Here is a 24,501-nt window from a genome sequence, read left to right as displayed (position 1 = left end):
GTCTATTTTATATATAAACTATTGCCTCAACTGAAAGTAGTTTTTCAAAATTAAAATTGATAAAATCTCAATGTCTCGGGAGAGATTGAATGGATTAGCTTGCAAAATAAAAAATAAAAAATAGATTAGCTATATTATCAATCGAAAAGAAATTGTTAGAACAAATCGGTTATAAAACCGTAATAAATGATTTCTCATCTAAAAAAGCTAGAAAAGTAGACATTAAACAAAAATGCATACGATGACTTTTTCTGGAAAAAAATAATAATTATGACCTCTGTTTGAAGTTTGGTTTTAGGCCCCTAATATTGTTGAGACGGCCCTGTACATTAACCATGTAAAAGTTTTTCTATAGTACTATCCGTTAACTTAAAATAATTACTGCAAGTAGCCTATAATAAGCGGAACATACTTGTGGAACTAGTTTCTATTTTACATATCTCGCATGCAATCTCCTACGCGGCTACGTCTATTATACAATATATACCTTGAACTTTTAACATAATACATATAAGACGTGTTTATCTGATCACTAAAAAAGTTAAGGTGTATAACTGATCGCGCTGCATAAAAAGAAAAAGCATCAATAGGGGTGTAGGCGTAGAGAAAGGGTTAGATGCTTCAAATTGTGGGGCCCACAAATATTTGATTTCATTTAACAAATGCTCATTTAAGGTCTTTACACTCAGGTTTGACTGGCGTACACTTGATTTGTCAATATTAGAATGAGGTGTCCGCAAGGTTCACTTTTACCTATCAGAAGTTCTATCTGATCACTTTAAAAATTAAGGTGTTTAACTCATTGTTATGAACAACTTAAAGGGATTATTTATGCATTTCACTTTTCTTAATTGATGTTAAGAAAAACTGCTTGATCTTTTCTTTCTTGTAACAAACCGCTTCTTTCTCTTAAAATGTAGTATTGTATTCTCACACTATCCATGATAAATGAAAAACATGAATAAATAGTTGGGAGATGATCAATTTCTTTTAAAGCCCATTCAACTTTCCAGTTTCTATCAAAGTAGAACGTTACATTATGTCCATGTCATAAAATTGTCCTAAAAGTTGTAACGGTATATTGCATTCAAAAGTCTGATTTATTGATCAATGAGTTTAGTACAAATCTTCAAAATTGAAACTCAAATTTCAGTAGAAACAAAAATTAAATACCCAAAAAAATAAATGAGTCACACAAATTTTTTCGGATGCCCGATGACTTAGTGAAGGTGCTAATTTTAATAGTACGTTTTGGCCTTGTTATTTGGTAAGGCCACCTTTAAAATTGCACGTGAGGCATCATACCCAATATTTAATCAGTATACAACATAATTAATTGAAGCAGGGAAAGAGGGCGTGGGGTGGCGGGGGAGGGGGTTGTATAAATTAAATTTCATCGGCATAATTAGCGTTTAGTTTCAGTATATATATATCATAACATCCCACAAGTTATATCAGAGGCGCAAAACTTTCAACATTCAACATAATCTGAAAAATTGCATAAGTTTAGATTTTGCTCGACATAATTAGTGCTTAGTTCGGCATATGTATTATTACATCTACACAAGTTAGGTCGGAAAAGACAAAACTTTCAACACTCAATATAATCTAAAAAATCACATAAATTTAGATTTCGCTCGGCAAAGTTTACATTTAGCTTCGGCATATGTATTATAACATCCACACAAGTTAGCCCGGAAAAGGTAAAACTTTCAACACTATGCATAATATTAAAAATACCACACAACTTACGCCGCATAACTTAATTTCTGGAGCTTGTGCAAGCGAGACAAAAAAAGTTCAACATCCGAAGATAAAAATGTTACAAAACTTATTTCAACCTAAGCAAGTCTGGATATTTATTTTACATTAAATAAAACAAAAATTAAGGAGTGTGAATTCGAAGAGCAATCCGTGCAAAAAACTTCCTCCATTTCCCTTCATATCTTTTATAAAAAACTAGTGAAGAGATTATATATGGTCAGGATAAAATCAATATCTGGTCCCTATTGATTAAAAAAAATTGAGCGCGAGTAATTAAAAAAGACGCTCTTTTCTTTCCCCAAATTAAAAACCCTCATTTCTTTTTCTTCAGAAATTAAACCCACGATTTCTCAAAAGTAAAATCCCTAAACTAAACAAATCGTCTCTCAAATGTAAGTTTCTGCCTTCCTTTGTTTGAAATTAATCTAAAGAATTCTTTCATTGGTGAAAATCGTTAAGTAATTTATTCAATGATTTCTATTATGTATTCATTGTGATGGACTGTTGATTTTAGAGTTTGTTTACAGTACAGTAGTTTTTTTTCATTTTTCTTTTACCTTTTGAACAACAACCCTACTTGATTGTATAATAGGGCCTGTTTGGCCATGAAAATTGTGAAATTTGAAAAAAAGTAGTGTTTGTTTTCAAAATGAAAAACGGCATTTGCAAATGGGAGTTATGTTTGGCCATGAATTCAAATTGGAGTTGTTTTTGAATTTTTATGAGTAATTTGGAGTGAAAATAGTATTTTTTTTTTTTTGGGTGTTTTTCCTGAATTTTATGGACAAACGTGACTTCTGGAATTCAACTCCGAAACGAAGTAAAAAATATTCATGGCCAAACGCCCACTAAAGTCTCTTGCAATTTTTTTTTTTTTAATACTTTTGTTTTTTGAAATAGAAGAATTTGCTTGAGCAACTAAAGGCTTTATTATTGTTCTATTATTTATAATTTTTTTCTCTAGTCAAAAGCTTGGTGTAGTCAAGCCGTTTTCATCTTTGAAATTCTTGAGCTAACTATCAAATTGTTTTTTTTTTTTGGGCAAGAACCAAAAAAAAAAAAAAAAAAAAAAACTCTTTCTTAGTGAATACTTAATATGATTTGTTTATTGGGTGTTTGGTGGATATTCCCTTACAGATTAATTGGTGAACATATAGTGGATATGTTAATACGAAAATTTTGATGCACATAGTTGAAATTAACTGTTGATTAATTCATCTACTTAGAATGTTACTGGGAGAGATTTCACTTATTTGTGGTTGACCAAGAGAATTAGGTTTTTGTCCATTGGTTGTGTCTATATATTCCTAAGTGAGCGTTTGGACATGAAAAATGTGAAATTTGAAAAAAAAGTAGTATTAGGAAAAAAGTTGAGAAATGGTAGTTAGAGATCAGAGTTGTGTTTGGACATGAATACTTAATTCATTAGGTTTTTTTGCTGGATATTCCGTTACACATTAATTGGTGAACTTGGTGGCACTGTTAATATGAAAATTTTGACGCGCATAGTTGAAATTAACTGCTGATTTTATTCATCTACTTAGAATTGTTTAGATCGTAGAAAGGTTAATGGGAAAGGTTTGGATTATATGTGGTTGACTGACAAAATTAGGTTGTTGTCCATTCGTTGTGTTTAGATATTCCTAAGTGCGCGTTAGACATAAAAAAATGTGAAATTTGAGAAAAAAGTACTCCCAATTTATGTGATACTTTTTGCTTCCCGAGATTTAAACCGCATGAATTTTGACCAATATTGAAGATTGTATTTTTTTGCCAAACTGATATGTGAAACGTTGCAACTTATAGTTCTTTTCATGTAGTTTTCAAATATATTAACTTTAATCTCAAAATATTGAGTTAATCTAATCCAATTTAGCTTCAAACTTTATTCAAAATGACTCTTGAAAAGTGGAAAGTATCACATAAATTGGGACGGAGGCAGTAGTACTATTAGGAAAAAAGTTGAAAAATGGTATTTGGAAATTAGAGTTGTGTTGGACATGAATTCAACTTGGAAAAATGTTGAATTTTTGTGATGATTTGGAGTGAAAAATGTGAAAACAGGTATTTGGAGTTTTTCGAATTCCAGAAAATTGTAACTATTCTATGTCCAAACATGATTCTGGAGTTGAATTCTGGGAAAAAGTGAAAATTATCCATGGCTAAATGGGCCCTAAGTTTGTTGGCAGCTAGTTATCTTAAATTATACTTTATTGGTTTTGAAAGTGGAATACTGCATGTATAATTGGAGTTTCTTCTTATTTATGAATGTTGATGCATTAATGATTATAGGGGTACTGATACTTTCTCTGCATCAATTGATAGAGTAACCAACTAGTACAAAAAGAAATCATGGCTAACATTAAGACTAATATGTACTTGAGAGTTGAGATGAATAGAAGATGCTATCAAAGTAATTGATTGTCCCATGTTAGCTGTCACTTATGTCTCGGTGGTCAATGGTTCGACATTATCAAAGTACTTCGTCATCGCTCCTGAAATAGCAGGCAATTGAAACAAATAAACTTTGTTCATTATAGTGAAATTTGGGGATTGATTTTGTGTGTATTGTCAGCTATCTAAAGTCCTCTTGGATGATTTTCATTTGGTTCATTTTGGTCTGATGGCTTCACCTTGGTCTTAGTAGTTGTCTTCCACCATCTTCTAAGTTGCTTTGATTACCAAGTACAAGTTTGTGTTTATAGAGGTGAGGATTTTCACCATCATGGTCTTAGATCAAAAGGCTTATCGACCACCCAATTCAGTGGCGGAGCCAAGATTTTTAGTTTATGGGTTTAGGATCATAATCCTTTTTACTTACTGAGTTTTGGATAGATTATTTATACATATTAAATGAACACTTTAATACAAATACAGGAATTGAGCCAAAGCTATTGGGTTTTGCCGAAGTCAGAGCTTTAATGGTGGCTCCGCCCCTGACCCCATTATAATAAATATCTCGTTAGTTTTAGTTTCTAAAATGTCATTAGTCACTGATTATTAACTCTTAACCCATTTTCTCAAAAATTTCAGCCTCTTGTGGTATATATAAATTTAATCTTTACAATTTATTGGTTTCTTATAGTAATTCACATATATTCATTAGTTTTCGTTTCTAAAATGTCTTTAGTCAATGATTATTAACTCTAATTCATTTTCTCAAAAATCTCAGCTTCTTGTCGCTAAACACTCATAACTTCTTGCGGCTCAACACACTTAGCTCCTTGAAGAATCTCCCTTATATTTCAGGTATATAGTTTTTCATAAAACCTTATGTGCATCTAAGTACTTTTTTTGTTATGCTTTGCTTTTTTCTAACTTAATCTTTATGTACCCTCCAAGGTTATGGCACCTAATAAGCGACGAAAGCAAGTTGTTGATGATGGAGATGATGAAGACTACTTAATCGGGGTGCAAAAGGCTTTGGATTATGCTTTTGGAGTAACAGAAGAACTATATGAAATGCGATGTCCATGTGTCAAATGTTGTTACACAACTTTAGGAACACGTGAAACAATCGAGTCACATTTGAAAGTATATGGAATAATTCAAAATTATACTTTAGGGGTGTCTGGAAATGATTCACCAGGTGCTACAGGGAACGGACAAGGGAGAGGGCAAGGGGTTAGATCTATGTGCTCTTTAGGGGTGTCTGGAAATGAGGTGGGATCCTTCCATCAGAATTCACTTTATTCTGGTCAAGGTATGCCAGCACCTTGTAATAGTACAAGTTCAGATGCAACGATATCTGATTATTCTGGTCCAAGTATTCCATCAAATTCTAATGGTACAAGATCAGATCCCACCATATCTACTGGTCAAGGAATGCAAAGAACAAATAGAAAACCCTTGGTTCATGACAAAGAGCAAATGCAAATTGATATTCCATCGTCTCCATCTACTGATCAAGTTATGCAATACACCCAAACTGTTGACACAAGTATGATCTTGCAATTCTACTGTGTTACTGATTTGCAAAGCTGAATTATAATGCTAAAGTTTTTACTAACATGATTTAAGTATGAAGTTTGGAAGAATATATGATATAACCATAAATTATGTATTTGGCTTTTATATGATCATAAATTTATTTATTTGCACAATATTTCAGACATTTCCAAATTATATGCAAATGTAGGTTCATGTACTACTAGAAAGGTAAAAAGAGTTCGAGGAAGGAACAAATGCAAAGAAGTTGCATCACTTCAAGCTGGGGAGAAGCTGAAAGTAACATTTTATAATAATCGAACTGTTGGGAAGAATAGCAGTATATTTTCCAGACACTTGGGAAAATTAGTTCGTGACCAAAGTATGTGTCCTTTAGGAGTATCATCGTGGGATGACATTGAGGAAGAAAAGTTAAATCACATGTGGGCAGCTGTTGAGGTAACAAATGTTTCAATTTGCTTATGGGCTCTTTTCTTACCTGAAAACACCATTTGCTTATGTGGACAACATAATTGTCAGTTTTTAGGAGTGTAGCCAAATTGGTGTAATGGATGTGATTGTGTCATGTTTAGATCTTTACTAAGAAAGTTTCGAGGACTCTGTAGTTTGGTAGAGCAGACTGTGTGACTGATCTTGATCTTAATCTTAGTGCAGGACCTCAATTTTTTGTTTGCATATTGACAAATGTCATTTAAATTCGTAGTAACCTTCTTGTAGTGGCATTGTACAGGTTTTTATTTGGAAATTATTATACTAGTATTCTTTACTTGGTGTTAATACGCAAATATTAGATACAGTAAACAAGAACTCACCATGTCTCTTTAAAGAATGTCCTGGTTGTATTACCTTCTGACTGGTTAGAAGATACCTTTTCCTCTTACTTTTTCGTTTTAATAATTACAGTTTCTTGAAACAAAAGAAGGTCTATTGGAAACAACCTCTCTACCTCCCAAGGTAGGGATAAGGTCCGCGTACACACCACCCTCCCCTGACCCCACTTGTGGGATTACACTGGGTATGTTGTTGTTTCTTGAAACAAAAAAGAAGCAGATCTAATACAGTACACTGTCTTTCTCTTTCTCATCTTAGAAGGGATACAACAAGGAGCTGATTAACTTTCTTATTGTCCATATTTTTGGTTCAATTACCTTCCTAAACTGGTTATACTTGAAGCAGGATCCTCCTTAATATGGAGCAGTAAGACACAAAACGGAAAGACATATGGATCGTGTTGTGAGGGAAATGACTGCGCGTGATAATTTACGGTAGAGGTTATGATAAGGGAAAAAGGAATGTCCAATAGTCTTAATCCCTGAAAAGGTTCTGTTTTGTACTTTTTGCAAATAGAGGTTCAGCTATTGAATATTCTAATCTGGTATTAGGAAAACAGATATCTGCTATTTACTATAATTTATTTTTTTAAGGTAACAGTTACTATAATCTGATTTTTGGAGTAGTGCATAGATAAAATCAGAAAATTTGTTAAGTAGCAGAAAAATGGATTCTTTGTTGAGTGACGCATAGGAGCTAAAATCAAAATCTTTTTGGAGTTGTGCATATTGCAAGTATCATATATGACACTAGTCTACATATCGTCTATGTTGAACCTGTGAGTGAAACAGCGAGGCATCATCTGTTGTGAGCATCAATTACTCTTGTAGTTTCATCCTACTTGGTGATTTTCATTATACTAAGAGGCATTTTAATACTTGGTGATTTTCATCTTCCTAAGAATATTATTCTTAATACTGGCACAAAGACGATCTCCGTAGTTCTAAAGATTCTGTTTTCGTATATGGCAATTATTTTTTGTGTACTGTATGCAACAATTATTTTGTGTATGTATTATTTGTTGAGTACTCCCTCCATCCCAATAAGATTGTCTTAGTTTCCTTATTAGTTTGTCCCAAAAAGATTGACACCTTTCTAAATTTGGTAATCCTCTTACTTTTGAGTTCCATTACTTCCCCTGCTATCATATAAAAATTGACAGGACCGCACCGCACATAAAGTAAACAATGTGGGATTATTATAATAGGTTGAAAAGTCAATGGTTAAAAAGTAAGGTTACGTGTCAGCCCTTTCCATAGGATTTGGCTTTTACACTAGGATGGGAGTAAGTTACAGGAGAGAGAAGATAGGACATGCCAGGTCCTTTTGGCTGTGCCTTTATCTTTACGTGTTTTCCATGCAAAAGCTAGCTAGTGGGCTTGAGGGTATAATTGGAACTTTGTATACATTTACATGATTTGGCAAAAGTCTTCTAAAAATTAAACTCCGTGCAAAGTCAAACTAAGACATCTTTTTGGGACCCGGGGGGAGGGAGTAAATATATTTCGTCCATTTTAACCAAAATAATATTTGATTTATTGTAGGATAAATTTGAGAGTGATGATATGGATACTCATCGCGATCACATCTTGGGATGGATGAAAGAATTATGGAACAAATGGAGAGGACAATTACATGGAAAGTATGTGAAAGGCAAGCCTATCCAAGAGGCTCTTAAGAATATACCAAAAGGCGTAGACAAGAAACAATGGGAGTGGTTGGTAAAAGAACATTTTTCTACAGAAACTTTTCAGGTTTGACATAATCCTAGTGATTTAATTTCATTGTCATACTATGATCTTTTAATTGAGAATTTATTTATGGTATTTAAATTTAATGTTGTTACACAAATACAGGCGAGAAGCAACAGGAACGCAGCAAACAGAGCTAAGTTGAAGATGTTTCATCGTATTGGTAGCAAGCCTATTCGAGAGGTTATTTATCAAAAGGTGGTGTCATAAAATCTCCATTCTTTTTTTCTTGTGCAATATTGAGAGGCGTTATGTGACATTTTGACTTTGTCGTAAAGGGGGGAAAACATGGCAACCCACCAGATTTGGCAACTGTTTTCTTTGAGACTCGCAAGAAGGATAACAAGCTTGTTGAATCTGAGGCAATTGAAAAACACGTGCGTTTCGTGAATAGAACATTTTGGTTTATGAACAATTAAAACTTACTTTTTGTTATTATGGTTCTGATAAAAATCTTTCTCTATATATTTGTAGGCTCAAATCCAAGAATTGGTGCAGTCCGAACCATCTCTTCCTAGCATAGAGATAGTGGAAAAATGCTTTGGACCTCAAATTCGTAGCCATGTATTTGGCTTTGGGGGTGGAGTAAAAGCGAAAGATTTGAAAGGTGCCCCATCCTCAAAGGCTGAATTACTATCTGAGTTACGTTCAACCCGAGAGGAAAACCAATCTTTGATTGATCGCTTGTCTGCCTTAGAAAATGAGGTGGGATCCTTCCACCGGAATTCTTTTCATTCTGGTCAAAGTATTCCAACACCTTCTAAGAGTACAAGTTCAGATTCTGCCATATCTGCTTATTCTGGTCAAAGTGTGCCATCACATTCTAATGGTACAAGATCAGATCCTACCATATCTGCTGGTCAAGAAATGCAAAGAACAAGTGAAAACCCCTCGGTTCATGAAGAAGAGCAAATGCAAATTGATATTACATCGCCTCCATCTACTGATCAAGTTTTGCAATACACCCAAACTGCTGAAATAAGTATGATCTTGCAATTCTATTCTTACTGATTTGCATAGCTGAATTATAATGCTAAAGTTTTTACTAACATGATTTAAGTATGAAGTTTGGAAGAGTATATGATATAACCATAAATTATGTATTTGGCTTTTATATGATCATAAATTTATTTATTTGTACAATATTTCAGACATTTCTAAATTATATGCAAATGTAGGTTCATGTACTACTAGAAAGGTAAGAAGAGTTCGAGGAAGGAACAAATGCAAAGAAGTTGCATCACTTCAAGCTGGGGAGAAGCTGAAAGTAACATTTTATAATAATCGAACTGTTGGAAAGAATAGCAGTATATTTTCGAGGCACTTGGGAAAATTAGTTCGTGACCAAAGTATGTGTCCTTTAGGAGTATCATCGTGGGATGACATTGAGGAAGAAAAGTTAAATCACATGTGGGCAGCTGTTGAGGTAATAAATGTTTCAATTTGCTTATGGGCTCGCTCTTTTCTTACCTGAAAACACCTTTTGCTTATGTGGATAACATAATTTTCAGTTTTCAGGAACCATATGTAGCCAAATTGGTGTAATAGATCTGATGGTGCCATGGATTATGTTTAGAGCTTTATTAAGAAAGCTTCAAGGACTCTCTAGCTAGGTAGAGCAGACTGCAGATTATACTAGTATTCTTTACTTGGTTTTAGTATGCAACTATTAGATACAGTAAACAAGAACTCGCCATGTCTCTTTAAAGAATGTCCTGGTTGTATTACCTTCTGCTGGTTAGAAGACAGCTTTTCCTCTTACCTTTTTTGTTTTAATAATTACAGTATCTTGAAACAAAAAGAAAAAGATCTAATGCAGTATTGTCTCTCTCTTCCTCATCTCAGAAAAAGTGGGTTATAACAAGGAGATGATCAATTGTCTTATTGCCAATGTTTATGGTTCAGTAACCTTCCTAAACTGGCTATGATTGAAGCAGGACCCTCCTTAATATGGAGCAGTAAGCCCAAAAATGGAAAGATAAATGGACCTTGCGTGATAATTTACAGTAGAGGTTATGATAAGTTAAAAAGGAATGTCCTAGTCCTCTTAATCCCTTAAAAGGTTGTTCCTCTTTTTACTTTTTTGCAAATAGAGGTTCAGCTATTGATTTTGGCTTATTCTAATCTGGTCTTAGGAAAGCAGATATCTGCTATTGATATACTCTAATCTGATTTTTGGAGTAGTGCATAGATAAAATCAATCTTTTTTTTTTTTTTTGGTGAAGTAGAAGAAAATTGGGCTCTTTGTTAAATGGCACATTGGAGATAAAATCAAAATCTTTTTGGAGTTGTGCATATTGCAAGTATCATATATGATATACTAGTCTACATATTGTCTATGTTGAACCTCTGAGTGAAACAGCGGGGTATCATCTGTTGCGAGCATCAATTACTCGTGTAATTTCATCATACTTGGTGATTTTGATGGAATTTTTTTTCCTAGTACTGGCACAAAGATGATCTCTGTAGTTCTGAAGATTCTGTTAGATACAGCAATTATTTTTTGCATACTGGATGCAATAATTATTTTGTGTATGTATTATTTGTTTAGTACTCCCTCTGTTTAAATTTGTTTGTCTTACTTTCCTTTTTAGCCCGTCTCAAAACTAATGCCTCTTTCCCTTTTTGGCAACTTTCTAATTCCAACTTTCCACATGGCTTATTTAAGACCACAAAATTAAAGTGCATTTTGGTACATTATACATTTCTTTAATTTAAGACCACAAGATTCAAAAGTCTTCTTTACTTTCTTAAACTCCGTGTCAAGTCAAAACCAGACAAACAAATTGAAACGGAGGGAGTAATATATTTCATCTATTTTAACCAAAATAATATTTGATTTATTGTAGGATAAATTTGAGAGTGATGATACGGATACTCATCGCGATCACATCTTAGGATGGATGAAAGAATTATGGAACAAATGGAGAGGACAATTACATGGAAAGTATGTGAAAGGAAAGCCTATCCAAGAGGCTCTTAAGAATATACCAGAGGGCATAGACAAGAAACAATGGGAGTGGTTGGTAAAAGAACATTTTTCTACAGAAACTTTTCAGGTTTGACATAATCCTAGTGATTTAATTTCATTGTCATACTATGATCTTTTAATTGAGAATTTATTTATGGTAATTAAGTTTAATGTTGATACACAAATATAGGCGAGAAGCAACAGGAACGCAGCAAACAGAGCTAAGTTGAAGATGTTTCATCGTATTGGTAGCAAGCCTATTCGAGAGGTTATTTATCAAAAGGTGGTGTCATAAAACCTCCATTCTTTTTTTCTTGTGCAATATTGAGAGGCATTATGTGACATTTTGACTTTGACGTAAAGGGCGGAAAACATGGCAACCCACCAGATTTGGCAACTGTTTTCTTTGAGACTCGCAAGAAGGATAACAAGCTTGTTGAATCTGAGGCAATTGAAAAACACGTGCGTTTCGTGAATAGAACATTTTGGTTTTTGAACAATTAAAACTTACTTTTTGTTATTATGGTTTTGACAGAAATCTTTCTCTATATATTTGTAGGCTCAAATCCAAGAATTGGTGCAGTCCGAACCTTCTCTTCCTAGCATAGAGATAGTGGAAAAATGCTTTGGACCTCAAATTCGTAGCCATGTATTTGGCTTTGGGGGTGGAGTAAAAGCGAAAGACTTGAAAGGTGCCCCACCCTCAAAGACTGAATTACTATCTGAGTTACATTCAACCCGAAAGGAAAACCAATCTTTGATGGATCGCTTGTCTGCCGTTGAAAATGAGAAAGACTCTACAGGTGGCGCTTCCTCAAAGACTGAATTACTATCCGAGTTACATTCAACTCGAGAGGAAAACCAATCCTTGATGGATCGCTTGTCTGCTGTAGAAAATGAGATGAAAGAACTGAAGCAGCTAAAAGAATTGTTTTTGGCTCGATATTCTAATGTCCAGCCTCCAACGTTACCCATTTCAGGAGAATGACAATTTGATGAACGTACCAAGTTAGTAACAAATTAACAATTACCTTTTGGAAATGATTGTGGCTTGATCTTTAGTATATCTTGTTTTCATTTTTGTTATTGTCAGATGCAATATGTATGTCCTGCTCCTCAAATTTCTGTCACAAGAAAGAAACAAATAAGATAACGATTTTCTGTGATATACTAGTGCTACCACTAAAATTTCCATCCTTGAATGATTTATTATACTTACCATTTTAGGTCATCCTGCCTTCTTGAGTTCATTTTTGGGTTCTGGTCCCTTTGCTGACCTGTTAATATCTTTGGTCAGTTGGTGTTTACCTGCCTGTGGCTCAACTGTTTTACCTGTGAAATTGATTTCAATTGCCTTCTGGAAATTAGTGTAGCTTTACATTGGAAAGGCAACATACTGAACGCGGATTGTCTCTGACTAGTCTTGTAGCGTATAGCTTCTCTTTCCTGCATGACCAACTATATTAGATGGGATGTGCAATTTTTGTGGTTTAAGTTCAGATGTTATATATCCATCTGCATCAGACAGTGGCAACCTGTTAGGAGAAACTAGTTTTTTAAACTTGTGCAGGAGATTCAACTATGTTAAACTGATATTTGAGGGTTCACCTTCTCCTCCTTCAAGCTGATGTGTGATGAGGCACTTGAATGGGACCCAAACTCAGTAGCTATACAAGTGTTTGATTTAGCATATATTTACTTGAGGTTTTGTAAGTATTATATAGATTAAAGTATAACATGTTGAAAATATTACTTAACAGGTTAGAAAATGGAGAATCTCATTATTAAGATTAGGACTGACAAAATGGTTGAGAAAAACAAGTAACCATCCAATGCGACCCATTAAATATGGGTTGGATGACTGACCATTTAAAAATAGATCAAATATGGATATTATCCACTAAAAAATGGATATCCAGAAGGATAATAGGGATATCAATATTATCAATACCCACCCATTTGTCAGCTTGTTATTTTTCATGAGTTCTTGCTTTCTGGGAGTCTAAGCTCATTTTGGCTTTTAACTTGTGTTCTCACTTGACTAATCCTGAAACCATGGATAATATATCCGTCCGATAGGCGATGACCCACTTTTTATCTGTGTTAAGTATGGGTGGATCGGATATTTTATCTGTTTTTGTTTAACCCATTTTCGACCTACCCATATGCTAGCCGGTTTGCCACTCCTAAATAAGATTGATTTATGGTCGACATTTGGGTAATCAAGTATGCTGAATGTCTGCATAACAGATCGGTTTAACTGATATTTCAGAGATCTGTTGGAAGGATTGAGCTATTTGGAATAGGTTTTCTTAACGGATTCCAAGTACTACATTTTTCTCCTTTCCTGGTGCTTGAGTAGAAAGTTTTAATGCAACGAAACCTTTAATCTATTACTAGTATATACTTGGACAATAGAAAAGCTTCACATGTTCCCTAACAAATATGAAAAACTCAATACTTTCATTTTATTTATAATCTCTATCTCAAGTAAACATATGAACATCACATCACAACTGAGGGAGTAATATTTCAGGTTTTCATAAAGGACACATTGACAGAGACATCTTATTAGTGGTTAAATCATTAGTAAATTAAAATTGCAGAAAATTATTTAACCAATTTTCTTGTGATCTTTATATGCTTCCCTAAAGAGATCTTTTAAATATTTATTGCAGGTTTTGGAGACTGGTGTATACAAGTCAGCATGTAGGTTCTGAGACGTACGAGTTGACTATCATTTTGCTAGAAATGTTTGGCAAACTTTATATTATAGTCTAGGGATGTTAGCGATCTTTTGCTATGGGTTGTATAGACGATATTTTAACTTTCATCTTGGATGTACAGTGCCACAAATGAGGTAGTAATCGTTTTTTGTACTTAGTTATTATTATATATTTATATACATGTGAAAGCACTATTTATCTTACTAGTCTCTATGTTCATGCTTTGCACTAGGGGTGTACATAGACCGGATTGATTCAGATTTTTTAAACACTAAACCAAACCAATTGAGTCGGGTTTTTAAATTTATACACCAAACCAAACCAATAAAATTCGGTTTTTCAACCTCGGATTTTCTCGGGTTTTTTGATTTTCTTGGGGAATATTCTTTGATAAAACATATAACGTTTACTTTAAATATTTCTTTAGTCCTAGTAAAGTACAATTATATAATTAAGGTGTTTCATAAGAAAATAACACAATGTGAGAAGAGAGATGATATTGTATTAAAATATTTAACAAAAGATAATAAAATTGGTTAAAATAAATATTGCTAATTAATAAGCTATAAAGAAAATGACCATAATCTAAAAATACTAAGTCATGCTAAAATAAGTACGGCTAATAAGTATTAATTACATGACAAGAAAAAAAAACTTAAGTTATGTATTTTCACTCTCTAAACCAATTATGCAAAACTAAAGAATAGATATCCAACATTATTGTCATTCCTAGTGGCAAATTGAATTTCTTTTGTTAGTATTAGTGTTGAGTTGGTTTTGGTGTGGACTTTATATGAGTTACTAACATCCATAGGATATAAAACTTATAGACATTCAAAATTTTAAGTTCAAGCTTGAATAATATGATAAGTAATAGATAAACAACTATGAAAAAATTTAAGAAATATTTATAAATTACATTACAAATAAATATTTTTATGTATAAAATATTTTAAAAATTGAATACATGTAATGTCGGGTTGGTTTGGTTGGGTTTGACTTTTTTTAGCTAAAACCAAACCAAACCAATTATGATCGGGTTTTTTTTTTTCAACAGCAAACCAAATCAAACCAAACCACTAATCGGGTTTTTCCTCGGTTTATCGGTTTGGTGCTATTTGTCGGTTTACTTTGTACACCCCTACTTTGCACGAATATATCTTGCGTCAAATACTATGAATTGCTTACCTAAAATAATAAACTTTCAACTTATATATATTCGAGAATTATCAAGTGTTTCAATTTTATCCAATACAGAGTAATTTTCTTACAAAAATATTATAATGTGGAAGGGCATAAAAGTCGATTAATATTTCACATGTTTTTTTTACCTACGTGAAATTCCACTAAATGCAAAATGGAAAGGGCAAAAAAAGTCCCCAACATATTGAAAATTGTTTAAGTTTGCCCTCTTTCCACATGTTGGACTCCTATTGGCCTTAACATTAGTTTTCAGGTAAAAAATGTCCCTCCTTCGGACCCCAAGTGTCCTTTATGGTTAAAAATGTCCCTCATTTTAATGAAATTATAAGATGTCATATGTATGACTTTAATAAAATAGGTGGTCCTGATTTATTGGCCGACGTAGATATATATTAGACCCAACCCATAAGTAACCCGACCCATCCGAACTTTATTATGTAGCTAATTTAGGGGCAATTCGCAGGAATGCCCTTATTTTGGGGTGGTCTTTAATTTTTGCCCTTCGTTAGAACCACTTGGTTTCGAATTCGAAGCCCCGCTCAGTGAAAAAATTCACAATGTAGAGTTTGGATTCGCAAGGCAGAATTTTGCTACCTTCAGGCAGAGTTTGAAAACTCTACCTTAAGGTAGAGTTTGTAGTTAGGTAGATTAGGCAGAGTTTTGAGGCAAACTCTGCCTTAAGGTAGAGTTTTGCCTTCAGCATTGGCAAAAGTTTTGCCTTAAGGCAAAATGCAAAACTCTACCTGCAGGCAGAGTTTTACATGTGAGGTAGAGTTTTGCATGCAAAATTCTGCCTTGCGAAATTCCTTTTTTTTTTTTTTTTTTTTACTGAGCTGGGGTTCGAATCCAGAACCTGGGTATTAGGCGAAAGACAAAAATTAAAGACCACCAATTTGAGGGCCAAAAATGACCAGTGCTTTTGAAGGGAAAACCACACAAAAAAAATATGCTAATTTAGTAATATTACGTTATTAGTTAATTAGGAATTCAAAGTCCTTGATATTGGATAAATTCTCAAAATTAAAATTTTATTCAACATTGTTATATTTATTTTACTCATTGTCTTGAAAAAAATACTTTAATTTAATGACTCTTATTTTATTTCTAAAATGAAACATAAGAGGTAAAAGGTAACTAAGAACACCTAAGCTTATTAAAATATGATCTAATAATTATTACCAACTCGTGTGCAAAGGAGTATATATGTTAATAGATGTCGTTTTCTAACTTAAATAAATAAGTTCCTAATATACTTAACGATATGGTTAATTCTTGCCTCCTAGTAGTAACAAGATTGTCCCTAAAGAATATTACTAACGTGCTTTTAGGTTTATAGTTTAGGTTTTTTGATTTAAGAAGTATGTTTAAAAGAAATAGGATTGGACTTCATTAAGGGTATAAAAGTCGTTTAATATTTAAAAAAAGAATTGGTCAATCAACATTTATATTCATGCTTTTAAAATAATATAGATTATTATTTTGTGAACAAGTTTCCCAGTTGCAAATTGAATATGGCTCGCACGAGCTTATTTACTGAAAGTTAGATTTATGGAAATAGACCATTCGGGACTAGGAATGCTTTTATCCTGTTATGAAATATATAAATGTGGATGTCCATGTAGTTCCCCCCACCACTTTTCACCATCATGTTCCACCTCCATGTTCTCAAATCTTTAATGCCATAACCTCCCACACCTCCACAACTTCATCCATGATCTTTCCCATTATGTCAATGATTAATGTCTTTTACGACATCTCTTTTGTAATCCTACCTCTATGTAAATGTATAAATAGAGGCATGGAATGTGATATGAAACACACTTGAATGAATAAAAAAGTTGTTATCTCTTGTCTCTCTATTTCTATTGCTTTCATCCTTTTATATTGTTACTCTTTTAGTTTGATTTTACAACATGTTATCAGCACTAGTCTCTAACCAAATGAGACAGCTTAATCTTTTTTCCTAAAGGAATCGATCTGATTTTCTATCGGTTCAATCTCCAGGGAAACTACAAGGTATATAATAGTGGTTGGCTAATTTTTGTCCACGAATATCATTTTCGGAGTAGAGACAAGTATTCATTCTTTAGCAATCACCATATTATTATCCCACTCGTACTCGGCCAGGTGTGTGTCTTATTATGTGTATGACTTGAGTACTCCAGAAAATATATCCCGAGTAAATAACTTGTTTTGACTAAGCAAAATTTTTACCAAGTCTGTTTTATGAATTTTCTAACCAAATTTGCAAGATGCAGTCCCACATAGTTTTGACATCTTAAATCCATGTTTGAATAATCAACTATTAAGCATCTACATATGCCTTTATATATTGTACGTTTAGTTTGTTATTCAGCACTTTGCAATTCGTTGGAGATTGTGGATTGGTTAATCAGTTTGTCCAAATCAGTGGATGCGAAAATTATATGTTACCGGTTTTGGATTTTGCTAGTTGACTTAATAGTTTTCAGAACTGTTTGTTTTTCTCTGTGGCAATAAATATATTTTAGCTTTATAGTTCTAGTATATTTTAAGTTGATAACTCACATTTACACAATATAATATCCATAAGATAAAAGGAGCAGATTGCCTTTATTTGTTATGAGGCCTCATGAATTGAATTATCCATCAGGCTCTTTTCTTTTGATTAACATTTTATTTGAACTACAATATGTACTCCGTGTATGCTACTTGATATTTAGTTTGCTCCACGGTATCAAGACTATTTACTTATTTTGGGTGCAATACAACGAAAAAGACAAAATAGAAGATGAAGGTATCTTAGTTTGGCTAGTTTGACGAAATGTATTCCCCTCTGAACGAGAGTCGTTATTTTTTTGAAAGTACAGATGAACGGCTTAAATTATATGTTCAGTTAGATGCTTAAATATTTTCAATGGCTCGTCATGACTAAATATGTTGATTATTGGTAACCATTAAAGGTGATAATATTGTTTAAGGCTCGAGGGTGAGCCTCGCTGCACTTTGGCCCATTATGCCATTGGTTTTGGATAAGAAGGTGGATTTAAGTCTCATCATATCAAGAGGGTAAGACATCAGGTGAAAGTCCCGGTGCACCACAATAATATAAGATATTGGGTTCAAGTCCCATCAATTTATGGCGTAACGAGCCTTTATATGGGTAAGACGTTGGGTTTAAGTCCAAATGCACTATAATGATGATATAACGATGACCGACGCAGAATAATATGATTTTGATGAAAAATTATGAAGCTCGCTCCACTGATGAATTTGCTCCATTCTCTTAAGTGAATGTGGAAGCAGTCTATGATACGTCTGAAAGATGACAAAATAATTACAATGGTTATACGAATAAACGTGGGCATGCTAAGGGACAAAATAATAATCGTCATCATTGTGGTAATTATAAAAGGAAGAACACTATGGGTTCTCCAAATAGTCCTTCGAAAGGTGAAGGTAATTTTTGTCATCAATATGGTGGTGAAGGTAATTTTTGTCATCAATATGGTATGAAAGGTCATTGGGCACGCGGTTATCGTGCGGCCTAACTTGATGAAATTTTATAAATCCTCCATCAAAGCAAAGGATACAATTTCAAAGTGATGTCGAGGTGGGTCTATGAATATGATAAAGACAATAGGCTTATAATGAAAATTTATGAAGCACGTATATATGACTATAGTCCATTCCTTGAACAGAATATTGTGACTTGTGATGAGCATCGTGAATGCTCGCCCATTTTGAAAGTGAAATGTGAATACATAATGGATAAGGACCTGCTTGTGTATAGTTGGATAAATACCACAACTCGCCTCTACGGGAGGTTTGAGAAAAATAAAGAAATTTTATATTGGCATAAACGGTCATTGGTCACGTATTTTTAGTATGTCATAAATATTGTGGTTTGCCTTATCACGAATTGCTGAAGGTTAATAGCAAGAATTAAATCTTGCCTATAAAGGTTTTGACCATGACCATAATGGCAATTACTCCCTAAAAGGAGATGTTCACCATATGGATGGTATTATAAAATATATGGTAGTACATAATTAATTGGGAGCTCTGGAAAAGCTAATTTGTTACTACCCGGAGGAATGAAATTGTTCATAATATTGGTATTGTAGTAAGTCTCAAAAGAAACTTTTTTAAGTTTCAAAGGCATTGGCCAAATATGAAGTATATTGAGACTATAAATTATGGGAAGGTTTAATATCTTCATATTACTACAACTATAGCGGGTAAACAAAATGTATGTGTTATGTTGCCCGTTTTTCCTCCGAATTTTCTTGCATAAATACAAGCATGATGGAATCACAAGCTACAGAAGTTGGCATGAACGGTTGGTCATCCGGTTCAAATGTGATGCGAAAATAATTGAGAATTCATGTGGTTATATATTGAAGAAATAAAATATTCTTCAAGAATTCTCTTGTGCTGCTTGTTCTCATGATGACAAATTGATTAATTTACCAGTTAAGGTTGGGATTTTATCCCATAATTTTGGAACATATAAAAGGTGATATATATATATATATATATATATATATATGGCCTAGTCACCTGCCATGTGGACCGGTTTACTATTATATGGTTATAAAAGATGCATCTATGTTATGGTCACATGTGCATTTGATTTCAACTTGCAATTTGGTTTTTGCAAGGTTGTTTGCTCAAATTTTTAAATTAAGAGCACGATTTCAAATTATGAAATGATGTTGATAATGTTGGTTTACATATAAGTTGGTTTAGCAGAAATTTATGCCTCCAATTATAGCTAAACAATTGGTTATGAGAACAAACTCTCAAAACGAAATTTGGGATGAGATATATTATTTAATAAGTAGAAGCACTTGTACGCATCAAGCCAACAAGTTATAATAAGTTTCCCTATCATAATTGGTTTAGGGTCAGGAACCAAATAATTCTCATCTAAAAATTTGAATGTGCGGTATATGATTTAATTGCTCCACCACAATGCATGAAGATGGGTCCCCAAATAATGTTGGGAGGTAAATGTTAGATTTCCTAACATTAGGGGGAGGGATGACAAGCGACTGGAAAATAAGGTATATGTAATGAATTATCACTGGTATGATCCTAGTTGAAAGGATAATTCAAGTTAACTGCTAGACGCATTTACTGACACAAACATGAATATTATATTCCGGCTGCAAATGCTCTAATTCCAATTAGAATTAAAGTCCTTGAAGGACAGAGTCTATGGCGATAGACCAATCGGTTCCAAAGATTAAACTACTTGAAGAAGGAGAGAAGCAAATGATCAAGATGGTCTTACTAATGAGGCAAGTGCTTTAAAATAGCACCACAACATAATATTTCATACAACCTTTGGTTAGGTTTAGATACCAGAAAATGATAAAAAAAAATAAAGAGATCTCAATAAGTTTTGTCGTATTGGAACTGATATCAAATGACCATCGACGGTATCTTTAAAATAATGTAGCGCTCAACATTATGATGGTGATGAGGATCTTGAATTCAAACCTGTCAAAGAATGTGGACAAGTATAATGATTGGCCAAATAAAATACGCAGTTCAAGTATATTTTGTTTCACTTGGAAAAGTGATGTTTTGGACCTATAGTCCAAGGACCTCAAGGTATAATGTCAGTGGGGTACAAATGGATTCTTGTGCGAAAAGTAAAATGAGAAATAAAAACCGTAAATATAAAGTATGGCTTTGTGACTGTGCAGCATAAATGTTTTTCGCAAAAGTCCTGACATTATTGTATGGAGATGTATGTATTCTCCTGTGGTGGATGCAATGGGGTTTCTTATCAGTCTGGCAACATATGAAAATTTTGAATGCGTATAATTAATTGTTGTCAATATGGCTATATAGACAACGAAAGAAAATTCGTAGGGATTTAAATTGATTTGAAGCATTTAAGGTTGACGAATGTAAAGCTTCAACAAATCTTTATATAGGCTAAAGTGATTCCATTGAGTATCCCAATGGTTGTGATGTCACTAAATATAAATAAACATCATTTTGACCTCATGATAATGATGAGTATATTGTTTTGCATACTACAAAAGAAATTATTAATAATGATTTGTTTATCCTAACAAATATTATCAAGGTTTTGTTGGTTATGTAAAATGCAGGGCATTATTTTCATTTTTACATGAAATTTGTTCTTCAAGCGAGTTATCGATTTGCATATAAGGATGCTGCCACATTATGACGTTCTACATGGCAGTCAATTATTGATACTTATTCAAGTCCTACCAAGGTGATAGCTACTTACAAAGTAAGTCAGGAATGTATCTGGTTGAGAGCAATAATTCAGCACATTTTGCAATAGCGTGATGTTTATTTGAAAATGAAGATTTCAACAATATTGTGCGAACCTTGTATAGCTCAATTGAAAGAAAGATATAACAAAGGAGACAGAATACAACACATTTCCTCAAAGTTCTTTTCCAGACATGACCTTCAATAGAAAGGTGAAATAGATGTTCTACAAATACGCTCGATTGATGATTTGACGGATGTGTTCATTAAAGATTACCAACCTTGACATTTGAGAAGCTAGTATACAATATTCGGATGCGTTGTCTCCAAGAATTAAGTGATTTTTAATCGGGGGGAGTATAATACGCGCTGACTCTTTTTCTCTTAGCCCAGGTTTTATCCCACTGAGTTTTCCTTCAAAGGTTTTTAACGAGACAACAAGCAATGCGTATTACAAGATATGTGTACTCTTTTTCCTTCACTAGGTTTTTTCCTACTGGGGTTTTCCTAATAAGGTTTTAACGAGGCGCATCATTTATGGACATCCAAGGGGGAGTGTTATGAAATATATAAATGTGCATGTCCATGTAGTTCCCCCCACTACTTTTCACCATTATGTTCCACCTCCATGTTCTCAAATCTTTAATGCCATAAACTCCCACACCTCCACAACTTCATCCATGATCTTTCCCATTATGTCAACAATTAATGTCTTTTAAGACATCCCTTTTGTAATCCTACCTCTATGTAAATGTATAAATAGAGGCATGGAATGTGATATGAAAGACGCTTGAACACACTTGGATGAATAAGAAAGTTATTATCTCTTGTCTCTCTATTTCTATTGCTTTCATCCTTTTATATTGTTACTCTTTTAGTTTGATTTTACAACACTTTAATTATTTTTTTGAAAAAAAGGTTTAGGACCAGTAAAGCTGGTCGCTAAAGTCTTAGTGCCCCAGAACTAGAAGAGTTTATTGATCTTCAATTAGGACCAGGATATAAGTATTTTAGGCACTTTAATAATATAATCGATACAAGGCTTAATGAGATAATCCCAAATGTGCTCCATAATTCCTAAACCCTAAAGACAATGGAAAACAAAAAAACGATAACACGTAGGAGGGAATTAAATAACAAATCCTTTTCCTAATAAATATAGGTTTCCAAATGCTAATCATAGTCGGTCATGGATTTGTTTGTGAAACTAGTATAAATAAATCTAAGGACGTAGGATTTCAATACTAAACTAATACAATAACGTCTAGTTGATTCCGCACCTCAAGTCTTGCAACATGGTACCCGAAAACTTCGTATCCCACGACCGCTCATCGAATTCATTCGTCCACGTTGAGCCAATTTCCAAACAAGAAAAATTGATCAACATTCCCCCAATTATTGCTGATTCATATTTTTCTTGTTTACCCCTTTTAAACATTCACTTTAACTTTTGTATTAAAGAAGATTTTTGGTTCATACGACCCAATGATCTAGAACACGTGCACATGGGTAACACATGGCAATGTTCAACCAAGTCGTCACAAATCATTCTTCATCTTTCCGATATCATGCTTTACGAGAGACTCGACCTCGCTATATGGGATGTGCTTGTGCATTGGAAAGAGGAGTTTGAAGATCAACATGACGCTATAATTGAACGTACAGCTCGCCGTTTGCGAAGAATCATTAGGAAGGAGTCTAATGAGTGTCGTCAAATGTTGGGGGTATCTGTGGATGTAACGTTAGTGATTCATCACGTTTGCGATGGCAGAATTTTACTTGCATTGGAAGAATCATCCGCAGATGGAATGGTGCCGGCTAGTAAATCATCAATGAAGTTGCTAAATAAGATAGAAGTTGATGAAAATAATATCAACGATGACTGTATCGTGTGTCTAGAAGAGATAGGGAAGGAGAGTGAAGTACTTTGCACGCCTTGCTCACATATATTTCATGGAGAGTGTATTACAAAGTGGTTAGAGAAAAGTCATTACTGCCCTCTTTGCCGCTTTGAGATGCCAACGGATTCGACAAGACTACAGAAAGAAGCAGCACTCTAGCGCCAACACAATTTTGTAGATGTCTTTTGGGGTAAATTAATGTAGCGTTAGGAGATGTATATTTAATCGATTATGGAAGTTTATGTTCTTCGATGTTCGCACGTCTTGCATAGTTCTTATCAAGAAAGATTCAAGTCTTTCTTTTGTTTTGCTTTTAATCCGTGGAGTAATTATTGCCAAAAAACTTATTAAAAACTAAACTGTATATAAGTACTAGTCAATATGCCCGCGCTTCACGCGGCCTATAAAACATGTTTAAATTTATTAAGCTCTGTTTTTTATGAAAATGAAAACGCTTATAAACAACATATATTTGGGTTCATCCAAAAATGTGAATATTTAAAAAGATTTAAGTAGTACGGCAGTATATGAAACTCAAATTAAATCAAAGTTACATTACGGAACGTTACCTTTTACCAAGGGTTAATAATGATAGTTTGACAGTACTTTGAGCTTTTGAGGTCAAGATCATTACAATCACCAGTTATCACATGTTCAACAGAATGAAGCATCCAATTCCTTTAATTACATTCCTGGGAACTCAATATTTTCTATCGAGATGTAAGTTTGAACAGTTGATAAAACTCTGACCCATTTTTGTTAGGCTTAAAATAAGCCACAGATAAAGTTCCCTTTCATTCATGCATTAATTCTAAATTTTAATCATAATATTTTAGCTCGTAGATGTATTTTTCCCCGGTACAATTGTGAATAAATGTTCGTAATGTACCTAAAGTTGAAACTGCATCACAGTGGGGACGATAAATATGAATACAATCATAATTTTATAGGGTCGCCTTTGAGTTGGCAGGCTATTATTGAGTAATCAAATTATTTTTCCGTTAGAGAGCGTGGTTAGTTAATTCCACAAGATTATTCCGATCCATTTCATTCCACTAACAATAATTTAATAGGAATACTATAGACTTAACTTAAGGCCATAAACCATACGAGAAAAAAGAAGGGTCCCACATGCCCTTATGGTGAATTCGAATAATTAACAATTA

General features: G+C 33.6%; 2 protein-coding genes across 2 annotated transcripts; both read left to right on the top strand.

Annotated features, from left to right (window-relative positions):
• Window positions 1-2,871: 2,871 nt before the first annotated feature.
• LOC132059799 (uncharacterized) lies at window positions 2,872-14,194 on the top strand. Its single transcript, XM_059452580.1, has 14 exons — window positions 2,872-4,956; window positions 5,001-5,013; window positions 5,107-5,704; window positions 5,903-6,150; window positions 8,088-8,297; window positions 8,400-8,492; window positions 8,573-8,671; window positions 8,769-9,276; window positions 9,473-9,720; window positions 11,144-11,353; window positions 11,456-11,548; window positions 11,629-11,727; window positions 11,825-12,273; window positions 13,944-14,194. The coding sequence occupies exons 1-13, from the start codon at window positions 4,898-4,900 to the stop codon at window positions 12,251-12,253; spliced, it is 2,907 nt and encodes a 968-aa protein (XP_059308563.1). The 5' UTR covers window positions 2,872-4,897; the 3' UTR covers window positions 12,254-12,273; window positions 13,944-14,194.
• An 8,745-nt stretch (window positions 14,195-22,939) lies between these two features.
• Window positions 22,940-23,494, top strand: LOC132061381 (RING-H2 finger protein ATL66-like). Its single transcript, XM_059454213.1, has one exon. The coding sequence runs from the start codon at window positions 22,940-22,942 to the stop codon at window positions 23,492-23,494; it is 555 nt and encodes a 184-aa protein (XP_059310196.1).
• Window positions 23,495-24,501: the final 1,007 nt, after the last annotated feature.

Source organism: Lycium ferocissimum, chromosome 6, assembly GCF_029784015.1.
Source record: "Lycium ferocissimum isolate CSIRO_LF1 chromosome 6, AGI_CSIRO_Lferr_CH_V1, whole genome shotgun sequence".
Taxonomy (NCBI): Eukaryota; Viridiplantae; Streptophyta; class Magnoliopsida; order Solanales; family Solanaceae; genus Lycium; species Lycium ferocissimum.
Note: the sequence above shows the minus strand (reverse complement) of the source record. Positions and strands in the feature narration are given on the sequence as shown.

Excerpts from the sequence above, each read along its gene's own strand:
- LOC132059799 (XM_059452580.1), top strand. The coding sequence starts at position 4,898 with ATGATTATTAACTCTAATTCATTTTCTCAAAAATCTCAGCTTCTTGTC. Across the intron at positions 8,298-8,399 it reads TTTCTACAGAAACTTTTCAG|GCGAGAAGCAACAGGAACGC; the intron begins GTTTGACATAAT and ends ACACAAATACAG. Across the intron at positions 11,549-11,628 it reads GAGAGGTTATTTATCAAAAG|GGCGGAAAACATGGCAACCC; the intron begins GTGGTGTCATAA and ends TTTGACGTAAAG.
- LOC132061381 (XM_059454213.1), top strand. The coding sequence starts at position 22,940 with ATGGGTAACACATGGCAATGTTCAACCAAGTCGTCACAAATCATTCTT.